This window comes from Gossypium arboreum, chromosome 4, assembly GCF_025698485.1.
Source record: "Gossypium arboreum isolate Shixiya-1 chromosome 4, ASM2569848v2, whole genome shotgun sequence".
NCBI classification, from domain to species: domain Eukaryota; kingdom Viridiplantae; phylum Streptophyta; class Magnoliopsida; order Malvales; family Malvaceae; genus Gossypium; species Gossypium arboreum.
In genome coordinates, this window is record NC_069073.1 from 24,631,406 (window position 1) to 24,657,078 (window position 25,673).

General features: G+C 35.5%; 1 protein-coding gene and 3 long non-coding RNA genes across 4 annotated transcripts; 2 read left to right on the forward strand and 2 right to left on the reverse strand.

Moving 5' to 3' along the window:
- Nucleotides 1–5,924: 5,924 nt before the first annotated feature.
- Nucleotides 5,925–6,396, forward strand: LOC128291457 (uncharacterized). Its single transcript, XR_008281248.1, has 2 exons — nt 5,925–6,079; nt 6,192–6,396. It is a non-coding gene; the product is annotated as an uncharacterized LOC128291457 (long non-coding RNA).
- A 499-nt stretch (nt 6,397–6,895) lies between these two features.
- On the forward strand, nt 6,896–7,724 carry LOC108459632 (uncharacterized). Its single transcript, XR_001867389.2, has 2 exons — nt 6,896–7,032; nt 7,161–7,724. It is a non-coding gene; the product is annotated as an uncharacterized LOC108459632 (long non-coding RNA).
- A 48-nt stretch (nt 7,725–7,772) lies between these two features.
- Nucleotides 7,773–8,338, reverse strand: LOC128291647 (uncharacterized). Its single transcript, XR_008281458.1, has 2 exons — nt 8,165–8,338; nt 7,773–8,051 (listed from the first exon to the last, which is right to left on the reverse strand). It is a non-coding gene; the product is annotated as an uncharacterized LOC128291647 (long non-coding RNA).
- Nucleotides 8,339–8,907: 569 nt separating this feature from the next.
- LOC108459867 (UPF0481 protein At3g47200-like) lies at nt 8,908–10,212 on the reverse strand. The gene has a single exon (XM_017759264.2). The coding sequence runs from the start codon at nt 10,210–10,212 to the stop codon at nt 8,908–8,910; it is 1,305 nt and encodes a 434-aa protein (XP_017614753.1).
- Between the last annotated feature and the right edge of the window lie 15,461 nt (nt 10,213–25,673).

Below are 25,673 nucleotides of genomic sequence, written 5' to 3' on the forward strand. Positions count from 1 at the left end.
TGCGACTTTGATGCCTAATGAGTATACATATATATTGGCTAGGCATCTTGAATTCCTCTTTCGATGCTCAAATGATAAAACCAATTTATTTGTTAAATTAAGCTCAAGAGCAAAGGGGAGCTAAATCCGATAAGGGGAAAGAAATAGTGATCGAATAGCCGTCAAAGCCGTTCGACAACATCCGAGGTAAGTCCTCAAGAAATGACCCTACTCGAATTATGTGAAATGAAATAGGGATGTGTAATGATTATTGATTATGTGTGTATGAGCAATTGAATGATACCCGGGCTAAGTCCCGAAGGCGATTATGCTAGTAATATGGTTGTGTTTGAGCCTTAGTAACGAGAATGAAACATGAATGTGTAATGATCATTGATGTATGTGTGTGCATGAGCAAATTGTGATATCCGGCTAAGTCCCGAGGACATTTATGCTAGTAATTATATCCGGCTAAGACCAAGGCATTCATGCAAGTTGTTAAATCCGGCTAAGACCAAGGCATTTGTGCAAATCGTGATATCCGGTTAAGTCCCGTAGGCCTTGGTGCGGGTTACCATAACCGGCTATGTCCTCAAGGCGTTTGAACGAGTAGCTATATCCGGTTAAACTCGAAGGTAAGTGATTTGAAAATTATAAGCTTGCTGGAAAATTTCAGCTAATGCACTTGTGAAATTTCCCAATAACAAGGTAAGTGTGGTGTGTGCTTTGCGCGCTAGGAGTAAGAGCGTATGAATATCCGCTCCTATGATGGAACGAGTTATCGGCCTTAACGAAGCCGTTATTTGCGTATGAACATAAGAGTTGGGATGGTGAAGTAAGTATGATTATGTGAATGTGTATTAATGAAATGATGCATTTGGTTATGTGAATGTATTGCTTTAATTAAAGCTGATTTTATTGCTTGAGACTTACTAAGCATAAATATGCTTACCCCGTTGCTTTGGCTCTCAGTTTTATAGATTTTGCTCGATAGCAATCGGATTCGGGATCATTAAAGTCGAAGTCATCTACACTATCAAAGCCTCCATCTTGGTATAATTTTGGTTGGAATTTGAAACGGCATGTATAGGACTACCCCTTGTTGGTTCAATTATGTTGTGATGTATATGTGTACGGCCATGCGAAAACGGCTCGTAAAAGTGAAGTACGAACTTAGACCGTTTGTGGTTTGTATATATATATGGTGTCATGATGTGATTATGGATTGGAAATGGGAGTGTTGGTCACATGATCAGCCATGGGTATGGTTAAAAATGATCATATGTGAACCTATGTATGGCAAGACTAGTTGGTTCATGGAGACTACAAAATAGGTAAGACCTACCTTAAAAACAGATGCTGCCAGCTGCAGTGACGTGAATGTGAAAAATCACCAAAATTTGTAGAAATGGTATTAAATAGTGAATAAGTTATGTAAATGAACCTTGATGAGTCTATTTTCATATGGAAGAAACGAAATGGTCATAGGAGTTACATATTAAGAGATATTAAAGCTATTGTGAGACAGGGCCAGAACGGTTTCTGGGTCCCCTCTCGCAACTTTAAAAATTTACTATAAATTATCCAGAAAGAATTAGGAGTCATTCCTTATATGTACAGATTCCATTTTGAGTCTAGTTTCATTAGAAACAAACGGTACCAGTATTAAAGCCATGTACAGTGAGATATTCAAGTTGTAATGCGCGAAGGTTAGAGCAGTCGATCCCTGTAACATGGGTGACTTTAACTAATAAACTGTACCAATTGGCCTGACCAAAAATTCTAGAAATAAATCCATGGATGGATACATGAGTCTAAATTCAGGGAAAATTTACGAAACCAGTTTCTGAGTTTTGAAACTTGAGATATGATTTTTAAGGCGACGGTGACGCAGTTTTCTAGCCCGACTGGAAACGTCAAATTGGTGGGCAAAATATGTGGACTTGACTTATTAACCCCTCGTGTCCGACACTGGCAATGGTCTCGGGTTCGGGGTGTTACACTAACAATCTCAATCAAAATAAAAAATACAAAATATATTAACAGATTTGAATAGGAATCAAAATAAAAAGTTAACTAGAGTATTAAATTGCCAAAGAAGTGACAAGCTACAATAAAAAAATCTAACTAAATTAACATCCACACCAACTAAGCTCAGAAAATAAAATGACCTAAACCTAAAAATGAATAAAAAAAACTAACAACTAAGCTAAATAGATCAAATAAATTTGGCTCCTTTAAGCTAACAACCAAAAGGGTCTTTTAACAGTTGAAAAATTCAAACCCGCATTGACAAAATCACCCTTAAAATGTGTATTTTGACTTGGGTTTGTATTGGAAAAAAGACTACCCCTACAGTAATTTTCTCCCCACCAGGCAATGATGTCACGACATCCAAGCTTCAGTGTCACAACACCCTCGACAGTGGCACAATTAAGGCTCTAGGGGTTCTCGATGTCACGACATCCACTGACTGATGTCACAACATCCTTGGTGATGACCACGATTTCTTCACTTCACAACTTTCAGTGAAATCGCGACCTCAGAAGCCCAGTTTTGTAATGTTGGACTTAATGCCACGACTTTGTCGATAGTCCAGTCTAGGTCGGTTTCTTATTGGTGTCTTGCACCCTTAAGGCAAAGGGACTCAGTGTCACGACATCCATAGCATCAATGTCACGACACCCATGTTGAATGTTGTTTGCCTTAAGATTGGGCCATTTTCGTCTCCCTACACCAACTCAAACACATCGTTAGGTTCCCCATGGCGTCATTTTACTAATTCGAGTCTCATAAGGAGTAGAACTAAAAAAATGATTTTTAATGATAAAAACTAAAAGTCAACAAAAGTATGTAAAAGAATCATAAATTTCTTGAGAATAATGTCCCCAAGTGTTATGGAAAGCTTAATTTGACATATCAAATTACGACAGATTAGGAAGCCAAAGTGGGCTCTAAATATGGTGAAGGAAATGGTGGTCAAAAGGTTATTCAAAAGCATTGCTACCAAGAATGAGATAAAATGGTTGTTGCTCTATCGTGGGTTGCACCTGAACCATTTTCAATATGATTTTAGCATTCCAAAAGGTGAGTATGCCCTAAGTGCAGTGAGCGAGCATAAGCATGACAAATGGATTTTTACCTACTATTCTATGTGTTAGAGGCAAGTTCCATTTTCTTGTTCATCCATTCATTTGAATAGATCTCAATTATTATGGCATAGTCTCCAAATAACTTGTGAGGTCTACTTGGTGGATAATTATGAGGTATTTGATCTTCTGCTACAAACAATGGGAGATTCCCCATATGAGAGCCTTCCAAAACCTCTATAACCTTACACAATTATACCAAACCACACAACCTGGACTGTTGTGTTTCACGAAACATCAAGGGCTAACTGTAGATAATTTTTTTTTTTGGAAGACCAATAACTTGAATTTGGAAAAGAATAAGTACATCCTAGTATAGTTGAATTTTGGGAAGACTTTGGGTTCCCAGTTGTGTAGAGTATACCCCTATATGACATATGTGCATTCAAACCCTCCTTAGATGGTTATAAGGGTGCTCTAAGATAGTTCGATCACTTATGAAAGAGGAATCCCATCGTTGTACCTCGTGACATCAACCTTTGAAAGGTACAGAGGTTTCCGCACTCAGGTTTCTTTGAGGACTCGAATTTAAAGGAGTTTTGGGAGTTAATCAAACAAAATGGTAAGTTGGTGGACTCTACTAGAAATTTTGGAAAATTTTGTAACTATCGAGCAAATAATTGGATTTTAATTATGGTTTGGTTGGGTTGGAACTATCGGTTCCTTAGTGAGGGATAGAATAATTAGCAATGAATGGCTAGAGGGATTATGGAGACTGTTCTAAATTAGGGTTTATGTATGTTTATGATGGAGAAAAGAATTCTCCTCGATTATTTCATAACTTTCCTTTTCCTTATATTGTCTTCTTTAGATATTCCAAATAAGAGGAAAACTTAAGAGAGCCCTGCATAGAGTAGTGAACGTGTGAATTTAAATCTGGAAGTAAATAAATTGAAAAGCTTGTAAGTTTTCTTATCTTTCCATACTCGTGGATTTAGGGAAATATAAGAGTAAAGATTTTTTACTAAGATTCTATAAAATGGATTTTGGGCTTTAAGGTTTGGATGACTTTTATTTAACCGATATATGGTTGTCGTGGTTAGCTATCAGGACGATGAAGGCTCCAGTATTTGGAAAAGCTAAGCTAATAAGGATGAAGGAGTTTAAGTGAGTTTCTATGTTTTGGCCCTGGGTTTATCGCTAATAATGCATTGTTTGAACTATTTGTGTTTGAGCTTGTCTGAAACTATGTTATATATGGAAATGGTAAATAAGTATGCTAAGTATGAATGGTAACCATGTAAACGTATATGATGGTCATTAAATGTATATGAATTTACAAAGTTCTCAATTGTGAACGGTATGATATAATAATAAGTAATAAGTGTAATGACATGAGTATTATGCATCATTATATTGTATAAGGAGTACGGAGGAATTTACCATGATAGTGTAGATAATGATAGGAATAAATGGTGTATTGAAGGAATGGGCGGATTGAAATAGGGATTCAATAGGGTTTGGGCATCATCGAGGAATGGTATCTACTGGCTCACTAGAGTGATACCGAGACGATGGTCGGTCGACTCTATAGAGCGACATTGCGACGACAATTATTGATTGACTCGCTAAAGTGATACTATGATGATGATTTATCGACTCTATAGAGCAACACTATGACAGCGATTTATAGGTACTATGGGATGACACCTCAAAAGAGATTTATTGATTTCTGTTAATCGAAAGTCCACCAAGACAGTAAACATGAGATCATATTATGTAAGACTATAGCTAAGCTATGGCAACATATAGAGTCTGCCAAAATAGTAAACATAGGATCATATTATGTAAGACCATAGCTGGGCTATGGCAACAAAAGAAGTTCGCGAGGAGGGTGAACCAGGAAACTGATAGGCCATAAAAAGGGAAACCACTGTATGACTCGAGTGGTGAGTAGTGCAATTGAATGAATATGGTGCATCTGAGAATACGGGTAAACAGAATAGTAAGAAAATATTCCAAACTAAGAAGATAAGAAAAGTTGTTAGACTAAGCTTGATAATAAGGGAATCTGCCAAATAGTGGTTGAAAAAGGAATTGGTATTTATGGTCTTAACAAGCAGAGGTAATAGAAGTGATACCCTTTTCAATGTATGGAGTATCCATCATTATTAGTTCACCAGTAGTTGGCAGTTAATATAACATTGGGTACAATAAGTGAGTCAAAGAAGCAGATTCTAGCAAATAGTCTGAGCGATAAGTCCACAGGGATCTACAAAAAAAGAGAATGTCAGGATAAGATCTCGTAGCTCAGGAAAGGTTGTAAGACCATCAATCAAATAATTCCATGGAGGAATAATTTGAGTGGAAGCCTATTGGAAACTTATTGGAAGAAATGGAAATCCATTAGAACTATTTAGTGCAGAGAAGAACATGTAGGGATACCAAGACAGTAGATAGTCTGCTAGGAACTATCTATTAATTGGGGTATCTTACAAAGTTTAGACTAAGGTGAAAAAATTACTTCAAGGTTACATTACGAATTCGAGTCTGTCAAGGAATATAAAAAAAAAGAGCGTTAATTCAGTCGGCCAAGTTTCAAGTTCAAATCTACAAATAAGGATTTTAGAAAGAGACTTGATTCCAGAAAGGGATCAAGCATAGCATAAATCGAAAAGTACATTACCGTCGAAATAATACGAGTGATCCTTATGGGGTTTAGAATAGATTAAAGGGACCCGTCGCTGTGGCAAAGTCTTGGTTAAAACGCCAATAGGTGTTGCCAGTCCATGATGACAAACATGGGTATTCAGGGATGAGACATATAATGGAAGGTACAAGGAAAAAAATTGGGATAAGTTAAACAAGTTTAAGAGTCATAAGAGGCAAGGTTTGATAGAACTTAGTTGTGGCTAGAGTTTATGTCCACCCGTAGTTAGCTTAGGGGAAACAAGGCATCAGTTACACCCACGAAGTTTATAATTTCTTCCAGGGAAAAATAGGGAGTTTACGTCTGTGCACAAATTTTCATTTTTCTACATTTCAAGAAGTTTTATGTGTATATCAATTTACAAGAACTCACTAAGTCCTTCTGAACTTATGAGATTTACTGCTTGTATGCAGGGTAATTGAAGACTTGAGGATTGAGTGGAGGGACCAAGCCAAATGTCGTCAGATGCTAGTGTTGGGCACAGTAACTGTTTCATGTATGTAGAGGGGCACCCTTAGAGGCCACGCCTCAGGGACTATGTCAAAACATTTGTATCAAGTTTTAATCTAAAATTTGTAAATAATTGTTAGACTTAATAATATTTCAATGTTGAAAGAATTTATCATTTGTATGATAAAGAGTTTTTGTGGAACTCAAATTTCAGAATTTGAGAATTGTTTAAGTATCTAATTAAATTAAGTATTTTGTTAATATACTTGGATTGATTTACCTCGACCTGGCGATCGGGTCAGTTATAGGGCATTACAGAGGTATGGTTGTTTGGAATCAACTCGAATGGTTGCAAGAGCAATGGCTTGGCCTAAGGTTTGTAAACAAGGTGATGTCTAGAGGGTGGTTGAGATCGTCGAATGGTTGTTGAACCTGTGTTGACTAGAGAAGCTTCGGTGGGTGGGGAAGGGGGAAGAGAAAACAAAGGTGATGTCTAAAGGGTGGTTGAGATCCTTGATAAAAAAGAAGAAAAGTGTAGTGGAGGGTCTAAGTCCTTTGAGCTTGCCAATTTTGAAGGCATTAACATTATTATTGCTGATGATACATGGCTTGCAAAACTGTTTGTTGTACCTTCCCCCTCACAACCTGTAGGTGAGGAAATGTCTAATGATAGTTCAATCCTTGTAATTTAACTCTCTTTAGATAAAGAGCAGACTTCTTTGGATGTCCCTCTACTAGATGTGGCCATGAACGCATCTACCCTTCAAGAGTATCTTAAGCAACAAAATAAATGGGCAAACTTAGGTTAGAAGGGTCATCTAGAAAAAGCTAGACATATTAGTTGCCCATTTTGTCTTCCATAGTTATCTTCTTCAATAGTTTATTGTTTTGGACTATTGTTTTAAGACTAATCATTTCTTTCATATTTGCAGAAACTTCAAATGCTATTCCTAAAGAAATGAATGCTAGTTTCATGGGCTTTGTCTTAAGGAGTGCCAATGAAGGCATTAGCCAAAAAAGGGTTGGAAATTCTAAGTGGCCTAAGCAAAAAAGGGTTCGGTCCAAAACTATTATCGTCTGTGCTTACGGGGTTCATGCTTGCCACTAAAGAGCTCCTCTCCCCTGCCCCTGTTGTCCACTACTTGCCGTGACTTTGAAAGGTGGGTCTACCGTTAACAAGATAAAGGGTGTGGCTGCAACTACTGCTGAGATCACTACTAGAGAGGCCTTCAGTGACTTTTTTCCAACAATGGTTGTTGAAGGCTGATTAGAGGAGCCTTAAGTGGCTAGAATAATATTAGAGCTAAAACGTGAGAGTAGTGCTAGAAAGCTACCACCGTGAGGCTTTTCTTAGGCATTATTGTTGACAGCAGTGTTGATTATTAATATGAATAGCACTGCCTTTCGTCTATTATTTGTATTATTGCAAAAAAGAGTTGTGTTTTTCATTTGCACAATAGCTGTAATGATAAAATTTCGTGGTTGCTTTCTTTCTTCTTTATGTTGTAAAAAGGTAACCAATTTGCTTTTCATATAGATCTTCGTATGAAATGATGGAATCCTTTTCTTTTATGGAAGCGAAAAATCTCCTGAATTCAAGCCCTAGGCCATTCAGAACAAATGCAAGGAAGTCTTACTTACAAGCAAACAAAGAACGAAGAGAAATAAGGAAAAACTAAGCATAAAACACATAAAAAAAATAAAATCCAATGCCTAAGGAGGCAGTGGCACTGCCGAACCATCCAACATTTGTAACCGCAACAACCAACTCTCATCCTGCAGCAGGAGACTTCCATGGAGACATTGTACAACATCAGGCCCTCCTATACAAAAACCCCACACCAAGAGAGAAATAAGCAAGCTAAAACAACTCAAGTAAGCCTCACGAAAAAAAGAAGAGGCTCAAATCATTCCAAAATGGAAGACCAGCTGCTACCACCACGAGATTTGTCTGGAGGAGCCATCAAAACCAGTAAATCACCCAAGGGAGTTATTGTTCGAAGGGGAGGGAGTGGTTAGTCGCCTACAAATGGAGCAAAGGTTTAGGTTTGGATAAAAGTAGTGGCGAAGGCAGAAAATTTTTTTAGGGAGGGAAAAATTAAATTATAATTTTTACAATAGTAAAAATGTAAGTTCACCATTTTAATAGCTTATATCTTTATAATTTTTAAAAAATTAAATTAATTTTTTTTTATTTTTAGGGGGGCAAAGTATCATTTTATCTTTACTAATATAAAATTTTAAAAATTTTTGAAGGGTAAACGGAAAAGGTGTAGGTTGGAATTGCAGGTTACAAGCCGCACAGCAAAATTGAATATAATGTGAAGTTGAAAACGATATCAATTGTCTGCATTTTTACGTTAAATACAAAAATTAAGTTGTCATCTAACAAGACTTTTGTAATCTAATATTGTTTTGCACAGAAAAACAGGCTACAAGTACACATGCACACCAAGTTCACATTTTTACTCAAATATGATTTTACAAAAAAAAAAAAAAAAAGCAAAAAGGCTTGGGTTTACACATGTTCCTAGTAGCAGAGGCAGCCATTGACTCAAGAAACACACATACACATTTATTACCTTTTTACATTTTACAAACATTAACTTTTTTCATGAACATAGAAATTCAGTTACTCTTACATAAAACATGTTCCAAGCCCTTGAGAAAGACCTGATCTTATTTGAAGACGATGTAGTAGGTTTGTATGAAGGTGAGGATCAAAAAGGTAGCCACAGCAAATCCAGAAACAATAGCCCATGGCTTACCCAAATAGTTATGCTTATAAAAAGCATTCCATCTAGACTGCCATTGATGACAATATTCATTCACGTTCTCACAAAGCCTCAAATAATGGAACTCTTTCACATAAGAATCATGATATAAGGCCTTAAAGAACTTGGTCGAGTCTTCAGGAATCAGCCAATTGTCGATAATTCCGGTACCACAAAGTATGTCCAAGTCCTTGGAAGTGTTAATGAGGTGACTTAGAAGAATGACATAAGATGCGACTCTAGGACTACAATTTGGGTAACATTGTTCAAAACTAATCAGATTCCTGAAAACGGTTTCTGTGGTTTCTTGGATAAGCAAAGATGGCATTTCAAGGATTCCATTTCTAAACCTTATATCCAAGATGCTACTCGATGAAACTCTTCGAAACTCAATTCCGGCTTCTTTAATACTTGTGGCAGAAGGAAAGGGTTGCCACCCCAAGCAATGCTGGCTATCTTCACCACTGTATGGTAAAATCAATGACTTCCTTAATAAGTCTAGAATATGTTTGATTTCCTGGTTGGCAAAAAGGTGAGGTTCAATGGAATGTTCATCAGATGAGAAAATGTTACTAAAGAACTGAAGGGTAAGTTCAACTAGAGACTTGGCTTCATTTGGACTAGCAGTCAAGCTAAATATGCGTTCAAGCACTAGCCATGGTATTTGATTTTCTAGCAAAATCAAATCATGAAACAAGTACTGCAACATACATGACATGGTGAAAACAGGGTCATCCTCATCTTTGGACACCAACTTAGCATCCTTGCGGAACAGCTCAACAATAAAGCACGCATCAAGCACCAAAATTTTCACAAATTCATCATGGCTGAAACCGATTGTACCTGCATAACATGCCCGAGCCTCTTCCTCGACCTCTTTGATGACATCAATGCACTGCTTCAACCTCGCTTCCGGTGAATGTGATCGAGCGACAAGGCATTGCAGATACTTGGATTTGATCTTTTCAGTCTGAGTCAAGTTCGGTTTGCCATGGTGAAAGGGCCCGAATGAAAATGCATTGGGGATGTATGCTTCTTCTTTGTGCCTGTAAAGTATGCTTGGTGTCTTGAAGATGCAACATGTAGATGGCAGAAAATTATTACCCACCATCATATTTTCCAGGGAAGATGCCACAGATTCAGTAGGACAATCGATACAAACAACATGATCTGATCTTCCATCCAATGCTTTTATGTTGGTGATGTTCATATTCTTTTCCCCTTCCTTTCTTCAGACAAAACACAAAAGTGACAGATAACAAAAGAACAAGGAAAAATGTCGAGAATTAATATGGAAAAAACAAAGCAGAAAAGAGAGTTCAGGTTGTGCAGGTTTCAGTCCTAAAATCTGAAAACAAAAGTGTGATGGAAATTGAGTTTGAGTAGTTGGAAAAATCCATGGTGATCTGACAAAGTGAAAGAAATATAGATATAAATAAGCATGGTTATATGTTCTGGAGCTAAGTTTGTGTTAGTCCTAAGTGTAAACTATTGGGGAATACTATGTGTGTGTGTGTGTGTGTGTAGCAGTAGTTAATAAGTGGGAATAAAGCAATTAAAAGAATAAAATATTATAAAGATAAAAGCAAAAGTTAAAAGCATGCCTAATTTTTAATATTTATTTCTTCCTGGCTTGTAAAACGTGGTAACTAATTTTAATTAATAAACCTATTATTCTTATTCTTATATAAAGACTTATTATTTTATTTAAAAAATTAACTCCTGGATTCTACTCTTCATTTTTCTCTTTGCTAAAGCATAAATGGAACCTTATCCAGCCTATACTATTGGTGTTGCTTGAAAATCAAGTTTTCCAAACCAAAGTATTTTCTTCATAAAAAGAAAATCAAATTTAACTCTCTTCTTTTTATCTTCTATATTTTCGAGATTTTTTATTTATATTATTTTTTAAATTTAAACTCATCTTCTCCTTTACAAATATAATCAATAAAATTATCAAGTAAACAAAATTTAAGTTCGACTTTAATGTTCCACGTCTCACTCTCTGAATGTTCCCTGGAGGCCAAAGCTTAAGCCCCCACAATTTCCTCTCCCCAATAAACAATAAATCAGATTGTGACAGCCCAACATTTTCACACCCTTAATGAGTCCTCAAATTATCTATAACTAATTTCCATCACATCATTTATACGTATTTTCTATTTTTTTCATTGACACATAATTTTAATAGTTTTTACTCTAAACTTCAAATTTTACAAACTTTAACATCAGAAACTCGAATCTTAAATCTTAAACTTAAACTTTAAATTCAAATCCTAAACACCAAAAAATTTGAGTTCTAGATTGAATTCTAAATTTAGAGTTCGAAATTCAAGATTTAAAATTTATGTTTAAATTTAAAGTTCCAAATTCGAGATTTAAAATAACAAAATTACAAAATTATATATTAATAATATAAAATTATTAAAATATTATTAAAAATTTAAAAATTCATAATAATATAATAAAAGAGTGCATAAAATAATTTATGCGCATTAACCACTTTATTTTTCCTTGTTTTCAACTAACAAACAAATGGAAAACTGGACATCCGTTTATGGAATAATTTCCTAAATAGTGACATCTTCCAAATCTCGTACAATTTCTAGGTTAATGTAAATTACAACTATACTCGCTATATAATTCATTCTACTTTAGACATTTAATTCTTTAATTTTTAAAATTAAATATTTTAATCACTTTTTATTAATTATTGTTAGTTGAGTGACAAAAAGTTTACATGAACTTTTTTATTAGTCTAATATCAAATTTAACCTCTAATAATTAAACATCTTATCAATTTAATTCTAAATCTAAAAATTTTAATAAATTTAATCATTAAAATTTACAAAATTAATAAAATATTTAGTTTAAATAATCAGATTCTTTTGATTTTGTTTAATGTCAAAATCAACTTCAATTAATTTATTTCAAAACATTCAAAAATAAGAAGACAAACTAATTAAATATATAAACAATTAAAGAAACTTAAGATATGGTGATTATTGAAGTTATAATTTTGTTTAAAAATAAAATAAAATGAAATCTTTCCCCATTACTTGCAATTGATTTTAGTCCTTGTTAAAACATATATTTTAAATTTTCAACTCCGGTACAAGACTTTTAGGAATCTTTAAATATAAACCTCAAACTTTAATATAAATTTATATCGTGCTATAAAATATATCATGACCTGGTCTGAGATTCGATATGTTGACCCGAACTAGCTCGCCTTCTAGCAGCTCGTCACCCTCTAGCAACTTGCCACCCCAGCAATTCGTCAACTTACCAGCTCCCTTCCTTTCTACAACATCTGAGCACCTCGCAACATGGTCTCGCACACTGCGTGATCTCAACAAGGATATCTCTAAGGATACGTGTCGAGCCTAAAAGGGGTAATGTGTCGTTATGCATGTCTTCTAGTTACCCTTAGCACGTCACATTAAGTAATCGTACCTTATAAATATGAAGAATAACCTCCATAAGGTAGGATTGAGAGAGAAGCCATCAACAATTGGTGTGGTGAGCGTGGACACACTTCTGGCTTTCAGATTGAACACAAACCGATATGGCTCACCCAAATGAGAGATCCCCCGACACATCTTTTTCAGATTGATACATAATTTCGATGAACTTGATCTCTTCGCGGATTGCTTCACAAACCGGCCTGAAAACTTGGGGAACTCAGATTAGCAGGAAACCCATCGTGCTTTCAACCTCAATTTTTTGTCTGATTAAGAAATTTCCAACCCATCTAACCAGGAGACTCTCCAACAACATCTCGTACGCCTACAAGAGCAGATACACGTTTTAAAGAAGCAGATGTCCTAGCAAGACACCAGATATAGGCAGCAACAACTTTTTTACTAGGAGCAGCTCAAGCAGAATAAGGAGATAGTGCAAAAGATGCAATCGGTTCATTCAAGTCATCATGATAACACCATGCCCCTGTAGGAGGAGGGCTATAAAAAGTATGCAATGTCATGGCAACAGAAAGTTGGATGCTTTGTGTTGGGATGTCCAAGCATTACAGCCAAACGTTTAATATGTGGATTAGTTTTTTTGTTCCAACGATCCTTAAGCTCTAGAAATTGCAACTATAGGTTTACCCTAGAGTTTAAGGTGCCAAAGGAAGTCTTTAAAGGAATAAGGGACCCGTGAGCACATTTAATGCAATACAATGACTATATGAATGTCCTATGAGCTTCGGATACTGCGAAGTGCAAGGTTTCCTCTACGACTTTAAGTAAAGTGCTAAAGATTGGTATCTGTCTTTGCCACAAGGCTCTGTTAGGAGTTTCACGTAGCTAAGTCAAATGTTTTTTAGGAAGATTCCGCGCTTACAAGATAATAAAGAGTACGCCAATGGCCAATGGGCTTAATGTCAATCAAGTAGAAAGAGGGAGAATCTTTACAGGAGTACATAAAATGTTTCCATGCAACGACCTTAAATACAAAAAATTTAAAAGATCGGAGGGCTATTGGTGCTTTCATCATGGGTGTGTTGAATGAGCATATTCAGTATTCGTTCATAGATAACAAGCCACAAAATCCAGCTGACCTCTATGAAAGGGTTTAGAAGTTTGCAAAAGCGGAAGAAATAAAAAGATTGTTGAAGCTGATCTCCATGCAGCTGGTATGAAGCAAGTGCAGCTGGAAGCTGGCCATGCAGGCTCATGACAAGCATGCAGCAACCTTGGTTTTGTGTTGATGTTAGATTTGAACTAATATTTTGTTCATTTTGAAGTCTAGTTTGCTATAAGCTTTTTGATTGATGTAATTTGATGTTGATGGAGTCATTAACCACTTTGTGTTAATGTACAAGTTAAGTTTTGTTATTTGGAAAGCTTAGTGGAAGTAGGTGTATGTTTAGGTAGAAATTTGACTTGTAAGTTTTTTTATTTATTTTTGATATATGTAATGGCAATCTGCCTATGATGAATGTATGAAAAAACTACAATTCTTTTTTAATCAATACTCTCAACTATTCTTCATGCTCCTTCTTTCTTTGCTTTAGTTCTGTTCTTATTTTCCTTCCAATTTCTGCTCTTAAAGCTTGAACTTGAAGCATTTTTTCCTTCATTCTTTACCCGGGTATATTACGTTGCTGCTGGTGCTCTGTTTGCAACTCTTACTTTACCCGGTTAAAGTACTCTCAAACTCCAACAATTGGTATCAAGAGCTTTCATCTTAGAGGACCTGTTGTTGAAAATTAAATGGCTTCATCAGGCTTTTCTCCTGCTGCACCACCAGTCTTTAATGGTGAAGGGTTCCACATATGGCAGGTTAAGATGAGGACTTACCTGCAGGCCTTTGATCTGTGGGAAGTTGTTAACACAAACATCGAGCCAGCTCCACTAAGGGCCAACCCCACTGTGGCTCAGATTCGTCAGCATGCAGATGAGAGGACTAAAAGGCACAAGGCCATGTCCTGTATTCAGAACTGTGTTTCTGATGTGATCTTCACCAGGATCATGACCTATGAGACCTCGAAGCAGGCTTGGGACAAGCTTAAGGAGGAGTTCCAAGGCACTGAAAGAACTAGGCAGCAGCAGCTTCTAAATCTGAGAAGGGATTTCGAGAATCTGAAAATGAAAGAAGAGAAAACTGTCAAATAATATTCTGACATGATAATGGCTATTGTAAACAGTATAAGGCTCCTTGGTGAGCAGTTTGATGAAGTAAGGATAGTTGAGAAGGTTCTCTCTACTTTACCAGAGAGATATGAGACAAAGATATCCTCCTTAGAGGACTCGAGAGACTTGACAAGGATCTCCCTGACTGAGCTTATTTTATCAATGCTCTTTATGCTCAGGAACAGAGAAGAGCCAGCAGGATCGATGAGCACTAGGAGGGTGCATTTCAGGCCAAGAGCAAGCCTAGCTCGAGTAATGCTGCCTACAAAGGCAAGAAAAACTGGAGGGATAAATCCAAAGCTGATGCCTCAAAAAAATGGGACAGACCATGCAGACACTGCAAAAGGCCCGATCATCCAGAGGCCAGATGCTGGTTCAGACCAGATGCCATATGTCAACATTGCAAGAAGAAGGGCCATGTTGAAAGAGTCTGCAAAGAAAAAGGCAGACCTGGCCAAAACCAACCTCAACACAAGAATGAAGAGGCTCGAGTAGCTGAACAAGGCAGTGACAGTGAAGAACAAGTGTTTGCGGTCTCATGTTTAGCTGCAAAATGCAAGGTTAAAAAGGGATGGCTCCTTGACAGTGGCTGCACCAACCACATGTCACCAGATGCAACTATCTTCAAAACTCTAGATAGAAGCTGTAAGACTAGAGTAAAAATTGGAGATGGACATTGTATTCAGGCAGAAGGCATAGGTGATGTGATAATATGCACTCCATCAGGTAACAAACTCATCCCAAATGTACTGTTTGTACCTGAAATTGATAGAAATTTGTTGAGCATTGCTCAGTTGCTAGAAAAAGGATATACTGTGGTCTTTAAAGGAAAGGAGTGCCAAATCAGTGACCAAAAAGGATCCATACTTATGACAGTCACCATGAGTGACAAATGTTTTAAAGTTGACTGGTCAGGTGACTCACACACAGCCCATACAGCCTCAACAGAAAATACCAAGCTTTGGCATCAAAGACTTGGTCATGCCAACTTTAAGTCTATGGCTCGGATGGTCAGTAAGGAAACGGTTGAAAACTTCACCAAGACAGTTCAGAATGAAGATGTTTGTGAAGTCTGTCAGATGGAAAAGCAAGTCAGGCTTCCATTTCCTACAAACACAACCTGGAGAGCATCAAGCATGCTGGAACTAGTGCACACTTATGTTTGTGGCCCCATGAGGACAGAATCACTAAGTGGTAACAGGTACTTTATTCTCTTTATTGATGACTATACCAGATACTGCTGGGTTTATTTCTTGAAGCATAAGTCTGAGGTTGCTCAAGTGTTTATGAAGTTCAAAGCTGCAGTAGAAACAGAAGTAGGCTGCAAGATAAAGACCATTAGGTCAGATAATGGAACTGAATACACTTCAGCTCAGTTCCAAGCTTTGTACAAAGACGCTGGCATCAAACACCAGCTAACCAATGTCTACACACCCCAACAAAATAGGGTTAGTGAAAAGAAAAATAGGAGCTTGATGGATATGGCCAGATGTTTATTGTTTGAGAAGAATTTGCCCAAGACCATGTGGGTCAAGTCATCAACACCGCTGCTCTACATTCAGAATAGGCTTCCAACCAAAGCACTTGCTCACAAGACACCTTTTGAAGCTCGGTTCGGTTCAAGCCATCATTGGCTCATATGAAAGTCTTTGGTTGCCTATGTTACGACCAAGTACCACCGTTAAGAGGGACAAGTTGTCCAAAAGGGCTGTTCCTGGTATTTTAACCGGGTATAGTATGGTAAAAAATGGTTATAGGATCCTGGATCCTTTAACCAACAAAATCCAAGTGAGCAGAGATGTAGTGTTTGATGAGAATGCTTGTTGGAATTGGGACAAGAATGAACCTGAAGCTGTCTCTGAAGAACTTGTGGTTGATCAAACAGAGTCAGAAGAAAATAGTCCTGATATGGACTTTGATGATGTGCCAATCAGAGGTACCAGATCCTTGGCTGAAATTTATGAAAGGGCACATATAGCCTTAGTAGAGCCAACCTGTTTTGAAGAGGCTGTGAAGCATGAAGGCTGGAAACAGGCAATGGCAGATGAAATTGCCATGATCGAGAAGAACCAGACTTGGAAGCTAGTTGAGAAGCCTCGCTAATGGGAAGATTATTGGAGTAAAATGGGTCTATAAGGCCAAGCGAATCTTGATGGAAGTCTGAATAAACTGAAGGCTAGACTTGTGGTAAAAGGATTCAGTCAAAAATATGGACTGGATTATTTTGAGACATATGCTCCTGTTGCCAGATTGGATACGATTAGGCTGATTGTTGGATGGGCTGCTCATATGCAGTGGAATGTCTATCAACTAGATGTGAAATCGGCCTTTCTAAATGGAATCCTTGAAGAGGAAATTTATGTCGAGCAACCAGAGGGATTTGAAGTACCTGGCAAGGAAGACTTGGTTTACAAACTAAGAAAGGCCTTATATAGCCTAAAACAAGCACCCAGAGCATGGTATGCTAGAATTGACTCTTATCCGCTAAGTTTGAAGTTTGAGAGAAGTGCTAGTGAGCCAACGTTGTATGTCAAGAAGAATAAAACTGAAACTCAGCTTGTGGTGTCATTGTATGTTGATGACCTATTAGTGACAGGAGGAGATGAAGTTGATTTGGCAGAATTTAAGACAAAGATGATGCAAATGTTCGAAATGACTGACCTGGGGCTGATGACATACTTCCTAGGAATGGAAGTAAGCCAGACACAAGAAGGCATCTTCTTGAAACAGGAATCATTTGTCTTGAGGGTGTTGACAAAGTTTTCAATGCTGAACTGCAAGCCAACTCCTACACCTGTTGTAACTGGGTTGAAACTATCAAGCCATGAGGGTCATGAAGAAGTCTGTGAAACTACCTACAAAAGCTTAATTGGTTGTCTTCTATACTTGACTGCAACGAGACCAGACATCATGTTTGCTATAAGTCTACTTTCTAGGTTCATGCACTGCTGCAATGTACAACATTTTCAAGCTGCAGAACGAGTACTGAGATACATTAAAGGTACTCTAAAGCATGGTCTCTTGTTTAGCAAGGCTGCAGAACTTAGATTGAAAGGCTACACTGATAGTGACTGGGCTGGTTCTAAAGACGATATGAAGAGCACATCAGGGTATGCTTTCACATTGGGGTCAGGAATGGTATGCTGGAGTTCCAAAAAACAGTCTCTGGTGGCTCAATCGACTGCTGAGGCCGAATATGTAGTAGCCGCTAGTGCACGAGAAACCAAGCTATTTGGCTGAGGAAAATCTTAGCTGATTTGAACTTATCTCAAGTAGAAGCAACAGAGATATTTTGTGACAACAAGTCTGCTGTTGCAATTGCAAAGAACCCTGTCTTCCATGGTAGAACTAAGCACTTTGACATAAAGCTGCATGTAATAAGGGAGATGGAGCAAGCTTGTGAAATAAAGCTGGTTCATTGCAATTCGGAGGATCAAATTGCTGATATCTTGACCAAGGGTCTTGGTGTGTCGAGATTTAACAAGTTAAGAAAGCTCATGGGAGTTTGCAGCATGAAGCTCAAGGAGGAGTGTTGAAGTCGATCTCCATGCAATGGTATGAAGCAAGTGTGGTGGAAGTCGCCATGTGTGCTCGTGACAAGCATGCAAACAACCTTGGTTTTTGTTGATGTTAGATTTGAACTAATATTTTGTTCATTTTGAAGTCTAGTTTGCTATAAGCTTTTGATTGATGTAATTTGATGTTGATGGAGTCATTAACCGACTTTGTGTTAATGTACAAGTTAAGTTTTTGTTATTTGGAAAGCTTAGTGGAAGTAGGTGTATGTTTAGGTAGAAATTTGACTTGTAAGTTTTTTTTTTTTATTTTTGATATATGTAATGGCAATCTGCCTTTGATGAATGTATGAAAAAACTACAATTCTTTTTTCATCAATACTCTCAACTATTCTTCATGCTCCTTCTTTCTTTACTTTAGTTCTGTTCTTGTTTTCCTTCCAATTTCTACTCTTAAAGCTTGAACTTGAAGCATTTTTTCCTTCATTCTTTACCCAGGTATATTACGTTGCTGCTGGTGCTCTGTTTGCAACTCTTACTTTACCCGGTTAAAGTACTCTCAAACTCCAACAAAGATCAACTTATGGCTCTTTTCATATGGAAGATAGGCAACCTTGAAGGTGACTGACTACTTGTAGGTAGTTAAAGTACACCCCACAAAGTTTGTGGGTACAAAGTGGGGGACAACATAAAAAAATTTCACATGGCGATCCCCGCGAAGCTTTCAGAAACCAAAACATGAGTCCATAAGAAGAATCAAGATCATAGAGTGAAGATAGAAGCAAGCAGCATGTTAGAGGTACTATCCAAGTTATCATAGGCACAAATGAGGAGTGGGCAACTTCTAATTCCAAGAGGAAGGCTCATCTTCGGAACTTCATATCAATTGGTAGAGCAATAAGACCTACGCGCTAGCCAATTGTGCCACCAGTAGTCAGTAAAGCTAAGAGATCGGGTCAAGCTCTACAGAGAGAGAATGAAGAAATGAGGAAAAAAAAAGAGTTAGCCAAAATGTAATACAAAGCAACTAGGTATTTCGTAATTTTATTACGTGATGTTCAGTCTATCTTTATATTTAGTATACCTTAGTTTCAGTTAGTTAATACCTTAGTTTCAGTTAGTTAAGTTTCTTGAATTCATTTCCTTTAGATACATCCTCGCACATCTAAAGAAATATTTTGTAAGCACACTAAATTAATTAACTGAACCAGGCTTGTTTTTATCATTTATTATAATTTCAAGTTAGCTGATAAGCATTAGCACCCTTGGATTCACGGATTTACGATCGCAACCTCCCATATACAAGATTTTCAAAATTTTATGGTTCATTGATTTACGATCGTGACCTCTTACTTATGAGATTTTCAGAATATCATGATTTGTCGATTTACGATGGCAAACTCCTACTTATGAGATTTTCAGAATCTCACTATTTGTTGATTTATGATCGCAACCTCTTACTTATGAGATTTTTAAAATCTCGCAATTTGTCGATTTACGATTGCAACCTCCTACTTATAAGATTTTTAGAATCTTACAGTTTATCAATTTAGGATCGCAACCTCTCATTTACAAGATTTTCAGAATCTTGGGGTTTGTCGATATGCAATCGAACCCTACCGCTTACAAGATTTTAGAATCTTGTTGATGCCAATTAAAGATCACAACTTTCTCATAAGATCACAACCTAGCATTTTAAAAGATTTTCATAATCTTGTAGTTGCTGGTTCAAGATCTCAACTTTCTCATATGGTTTATCAAATTAATATCACAACATGCTTAGATGACTTGTTAATTCATTGATTTTAGTTTTAAAGTTACAAAGCTTTTAGAAAAGCATTTTATTTTTGGCATCACAACTCGCGTTATTTCCTACGCAACTCGTAACTTCTTGCACAACTCGCGCATTTTTATTGAGCAGCTCACCAGTTCGCATAATTTTTTTACTGTATAGTTCGTATAAATTTCTACTGCACAGGTAGCATAATTTTCTGCTGTATAGCTCATATAATTTTCTACTACATAGCTAACATAATTTTCTGTTGTATAGCTTGCATAATTTTCTGCTGCACAGCTAGCATAATTTTCTGTTGTATAGTTTGCATATTTTTTTGTTGTAGAGCTAGCATAATCTTCTACTCCACAGCTAGCATAATTTTCTGCTATACAGTTTACATAATTTTCTACTGCACAGCTAGCATAATTTTTTGTTGTAGAGTTTGCATAATTTTTCGCTACACAACTAGCATAATTTTTTACTACATAGCTTGCGCATTTTTGTTATGCAACTTACAATGTTTGTACGCTTTCGCAATATAGACAGTTGCTTTTCTGCAATATAACTCACGTATTTTTTCTTTACAGCTCACTGTATTTTCACAATATAGTTCACCAAACTTATTGCATATACCCAATGTTACGAGTTCAATCAAAAAATTGGATTCTTAGCAGTATTTTGTTAGCGTCAACCTACTCATCCATCTATTTACCTTTCGCATCTCAATCAACAATGCTATTTTTCAACTTCTTATTCTTCTCATGCACATCCTTGTGCAATTCATGAGCCTTATTTAGGGCTTGCTCGTTGCCCTCATAACAAAGCTTACACGGTAAGTTTTAATTTAAAAACTACGGGATAAGCTTCCAATTAAACACTTAACATGTCTGTTTTAGAAGAGTCACTTTATAACTTTTCTTTGAGAAAGTGGGGGATAAACTGTTATAGAATATATCACAACCCGGCCTGAGATCTAGTCTGTTGACCCGAACCAAGTCGCCACCCTCTAGCAGCACGTGCCCTCTAACAACTCGCCACTCTCTCCAACTCGCCAACTTATCGGCTCCTTACCTCTCTACAACAGCTCGCAGCACAGTCTTATACATCACGGGATCTCAGTAGAGATAGCTCTAAGGATACGTGTCGAGCCTAAAGAGGGTGATGCGTCGTTGAGAGCACCAAAAATATCCTATTCCCTGTAAAATAGTAAAATTAATAGTAAAGATAATAGTAAAGGGGAAGTAGGGTCGAATCCTCAGAGACCGGATTATACGAATGCTTGTTTCTCAAAATCCTGGGCAGAATTGCGCCCAAGAAAACCTGCGTGACAGAAAAAAATAAAATAACAGAATTAGAGATTTGATTTGGAAAAAATAAAAAAAAAACAGAATCTAAAGTTGACTGAAATTGTGATTACGAAAATAGTAAAAATAATAAAGAGAGTTGAAGGAAAAGAAATTCTTATTGGTAGATTCCAGCCTCCAGTTGTCTCATTCCGCCTTGGGTTCAATCCTCGGCTTTTAAATGACCCTCCTCAACTCAAGTAAACCAGTTATAGTGGAAGAGGACACCTACGACCACCAGCTCTAAAGATTAGACTTACGATTTTTAGGGAACTTGACTCTAGCCAGTAATCTATGCTAGATCAACATTCTCAATGGCGAATCCCACGCCATTTTGTCTCGCCAACCTCTGACGCAGTAAGTTAACGAACCGACTATGCAATCCTTCTAAAACATACAAAGCGGCCGCCTTTGCATATGCTGAAAAGCTTACTTCTTAAGGGCCATGGACGGAAGCGTTAGCCCGTAGTACGGAGAAACGATGAATACTTGGCAAGAAGGCTAAGTACAAATCCTAGGCCTCAAGAACCCTTTTTGGGGAATATTGACAACTTTCGGCTAGATAGGTTTTAGTGGCTCGTGATAATGGTGGAAAAGAAAATAAATATAAAAAGGGAATTTTATTGAAAGAAAATATAAAGAAACAAAAGCCTAGACTTTCAGGGGGAGAGTCTATACAGAAAAAGATAAATCAAGTAGAGTCATTTCACCCTCTATTTATAGTGCTAGGGAGATAGTCTAATTTAACTTAAATTCTAAAAAGATAAATACATTTAATTAAAGATAATTAAAGATAATTAAAATAAAATCCTAAAATTTAAATAATCCTAATAATTATCCTAATATAAATTATCCTAATATAAATAAAATGGAGTATTATAAAATAAAATCTCTTCTTTTTGCGTTTTTAGTCCTTGTGTCTTCCATGCTCACACTTTTGGCACAATCTTTTTCCTGTGTCGCATATCAGCCCATTGTGTCTCCAAATTTGCACTTTTGTCCCTTAATTTTACTTTTGCCTCCAAATCAGTCCCTAAAAGATAAAAAGACATAAATAGCTCAAATTAGTAGAATCAAGCTCAGAATAAACACATGATTAATATATAAAAATACGTTATTCTAGAGCATTATCAGAGGGTAACGTGTCGTTATGCATGTCATTTATTTACTCCTTAATACTATTAGAGTATACCCAAAGACCAATCATGAGATGATTGTAATAACATATTTGTTTTACCTCGTTTATTAATATAAGGCATTGCCATTATTATTTCAGTTTCTTTTCTGTGTATATAAATATATTGTTTTATAATAATGTCCTGAGAATAATATGATTATTCTTAAAAGGTCCTTAGTTGAGTATTATTGTGGGCTTGGACAACAATAATGCATTAAGATTAACGTGTAGTTTATTGATGATAAAGTGTTGTCATCGACATAGGATGTCAAAATCAATACATGAGTATGTGTGTTAAAGAACAACATATTGGACTGACCTGCTATGAGTATGTTTCTTGAATTATTATGGAATAGTCACAACATTACTCATAGTGATTACTATGTATACAATCCTCAAACTTGAGATCATTATTATCCCAACATCGTGAGTCGTATATTTTGATACAGTCAAACGTCCACCGTAATTGGTTGTTCTATAAAGGCTGATGTTGGATATACCACAATCTATGTAGTGGAATATGGTTGATCAATACAAGATTTGTCCCTCCTACATAATGGGAGCTATATCTTAGGCTACTTGATTGAGTAAGACTAGAAATGCATGGTCATGCTTGAATAAGTTAATATGAGATATCATACTTATTTATTTATCATAGTCTACACAGGATATCAAGAAACATTAGATGGACTATGCAAGTGTGACTATTCCATGACTTGTGTCCATTCTAGATATAAAGAACAAAAGGATTTAATACATGAAGGGTTAATCATAGAGAGGTTATGCTGAATCATGACTTCTTGTAACTTAGGTAGCAATGATGCATTACTAGGTACCACTCATTGTTTGTAATATTAGAGTCGTTCTAGTATTACTGCTAATGTTACAAGAACCTACAAGGTCACACCCTATAGTTGAAACGAACGGAATCCAAACATAGTTGGTATTATTTTTAGCTGTCACATAAATTGAATTGATTATAGAATGAATTTAATTGGGCAGTTAAATATCGAACGAATAATATGTACAAGTATGTTGTACACATAACGAGAACACGGTTAAATTAATATATATGAATTTGATTTGTACAAAATTTAACTAAACATAATTTACGAAAATCCTTGTTGTAATTATTGTAATTATAATTTATGATCGAATATTATTATAACTATTGTAATTGTAATTTTTCAGTCAAACATTATTATAATTATGGTAATTATAATCGATTAATTGTTATAATAAATTTTGATTCATATTAAAATATCAACTATTCTCGAATTAAGAAATATAGGGTTTTAAAGAAAAACCTAATATACCCGAAATATATAGAATGAAGTCTAGCAGACGTCAAATAGATTTTCTCTCTAAAAAAGTTTAAGAAAATTATTGTCATTCGTTGTCACACCGGGTGGATTACGTAAAGGCCGAAACATTTCGTAGTGACTTGGAATCGACATACAATTGTGTAATCAGTTTCACAATAATTATCTTTAATTTTCCAAACTATTAAAGGTACTCGTTCGTACATTTATCATCCTGATTTATTCCTCACACATGACTCCCTAGATGTGATCACTAAATTTATTTTTTCCACTGCGTCATAGAAAATATCGATGTTCTAACAAATACGTGCATGAAAAAGGAACGAGAGAAAATCCATTAATATATAGAATTTTCGTATCCTATTACTTTAAATTTATCTTAGGAATCTTTGGCATTTCCAAAGCTAAAAATTCAATGATGTAAAATTTTTGTGTAGAATATAGCTCATAAAATGTTAGTGGATGCTTAATCCAAATATTAATATATAAAATACTTTATAAATTTAATTATTTTAATATTCTAATATTATTTAAACTCTGTAACAAGCTTGTGAGTCCGTCTAACCCATCTAAATCCAGAAAAAGTTTCTCAACTTATTAATCTTTTTTTTTTTAAATATTTTTTAAGCTTTTAATAAATTTCTTTTGAATTTTTATTGTTATTTAGAATTTTTTTTTATTTTAAATCATATCATATAATCCTCTTTAGCAAGACATTCGTATATGTAATTTCACAATTGTGTTTTTTCTTTTATTTTTTAATCTTAACTTTTGAGTGCAATGTGAATTTTGTAAACATTAAAGATTAAATTTGTTAATTTTTTTATATATAAAATCAAATTGATAGAATATGTAAATATTAGAGGACTAAATTTATTATTAAACTAATAAAAAGAAGTTTATGTTGGCTTCAATCCTCTTCTAACAACAACTAATGGGGAGTTACTAAAATATTTAATTTCAAAAATTAAAGACTAAATAAAATAATAATAACAATAGTTGGATGACCAAGCTAGAAATAATTGTATAGCTAAATAACTATTTTGTACTTTATCCTTTATGTTGTGGTTATTGTGTACCTGCTATGTTTTAATTTAAGATTTAATATCTATATTTCAATTTGATCTAATTTGATTCTTGTACATAATGTCATTATTTAGCCATATAATTTATTCTTCTACGAATATCATTATTTATCCTTATAATTGACACTTTTAATTATTTCGATCAAAATGTTTAGGTAATTTTTAAAAATATTTATTTCAACTTATCATGTCAAAATTGTTCTTTTCTTTTCTTTTTGTGTGTGTTAGAAAGGTATTTTTAAAAGAAATTTGTTTTATTGTTTTAATTGAAATAGTTTAAGATGTTAATTATTTGAACTAACTAATATCATTATAAATTTAAAGCATCAACTAATGTCAAATTAAAATATGAAAACTAAATCTAAAATGTGAGCAAAATAAATGGATCAATTTGAAATTTTACCATTATCTTATAACAACTAAATAAGGGAAAAATAAAAGAACCATATCATTAGTTATCCAAATAAGTAGCACCTTTAATGATTTCAAACCTACATTTAGAAAAATAACATTTATCCCAATTCACTATATTGAAGTAATTATTTAATTGCATAGAATTACTAAGGGTGTGCAAGTAGTAAGTTTTCGAGGATTTTTCGTGAGTATGGTAGGAAATTTAAGCCAGATATTGTTGGCCTTTCCAAAACTAGAGTTAGTGGTGACAAAGTTGATTCAATCATTGCAAGTCTTGGTTTTAAATGCTCGCATCGAGTGGAAGCTATTAGTTATTCTAGGGGTATTTGGGTTGGGTGGAAGGAGTCGTTACAGGTTAATATAATCCAGAGTCATCCTCAATTATTTTTTATTCAGGTTTTA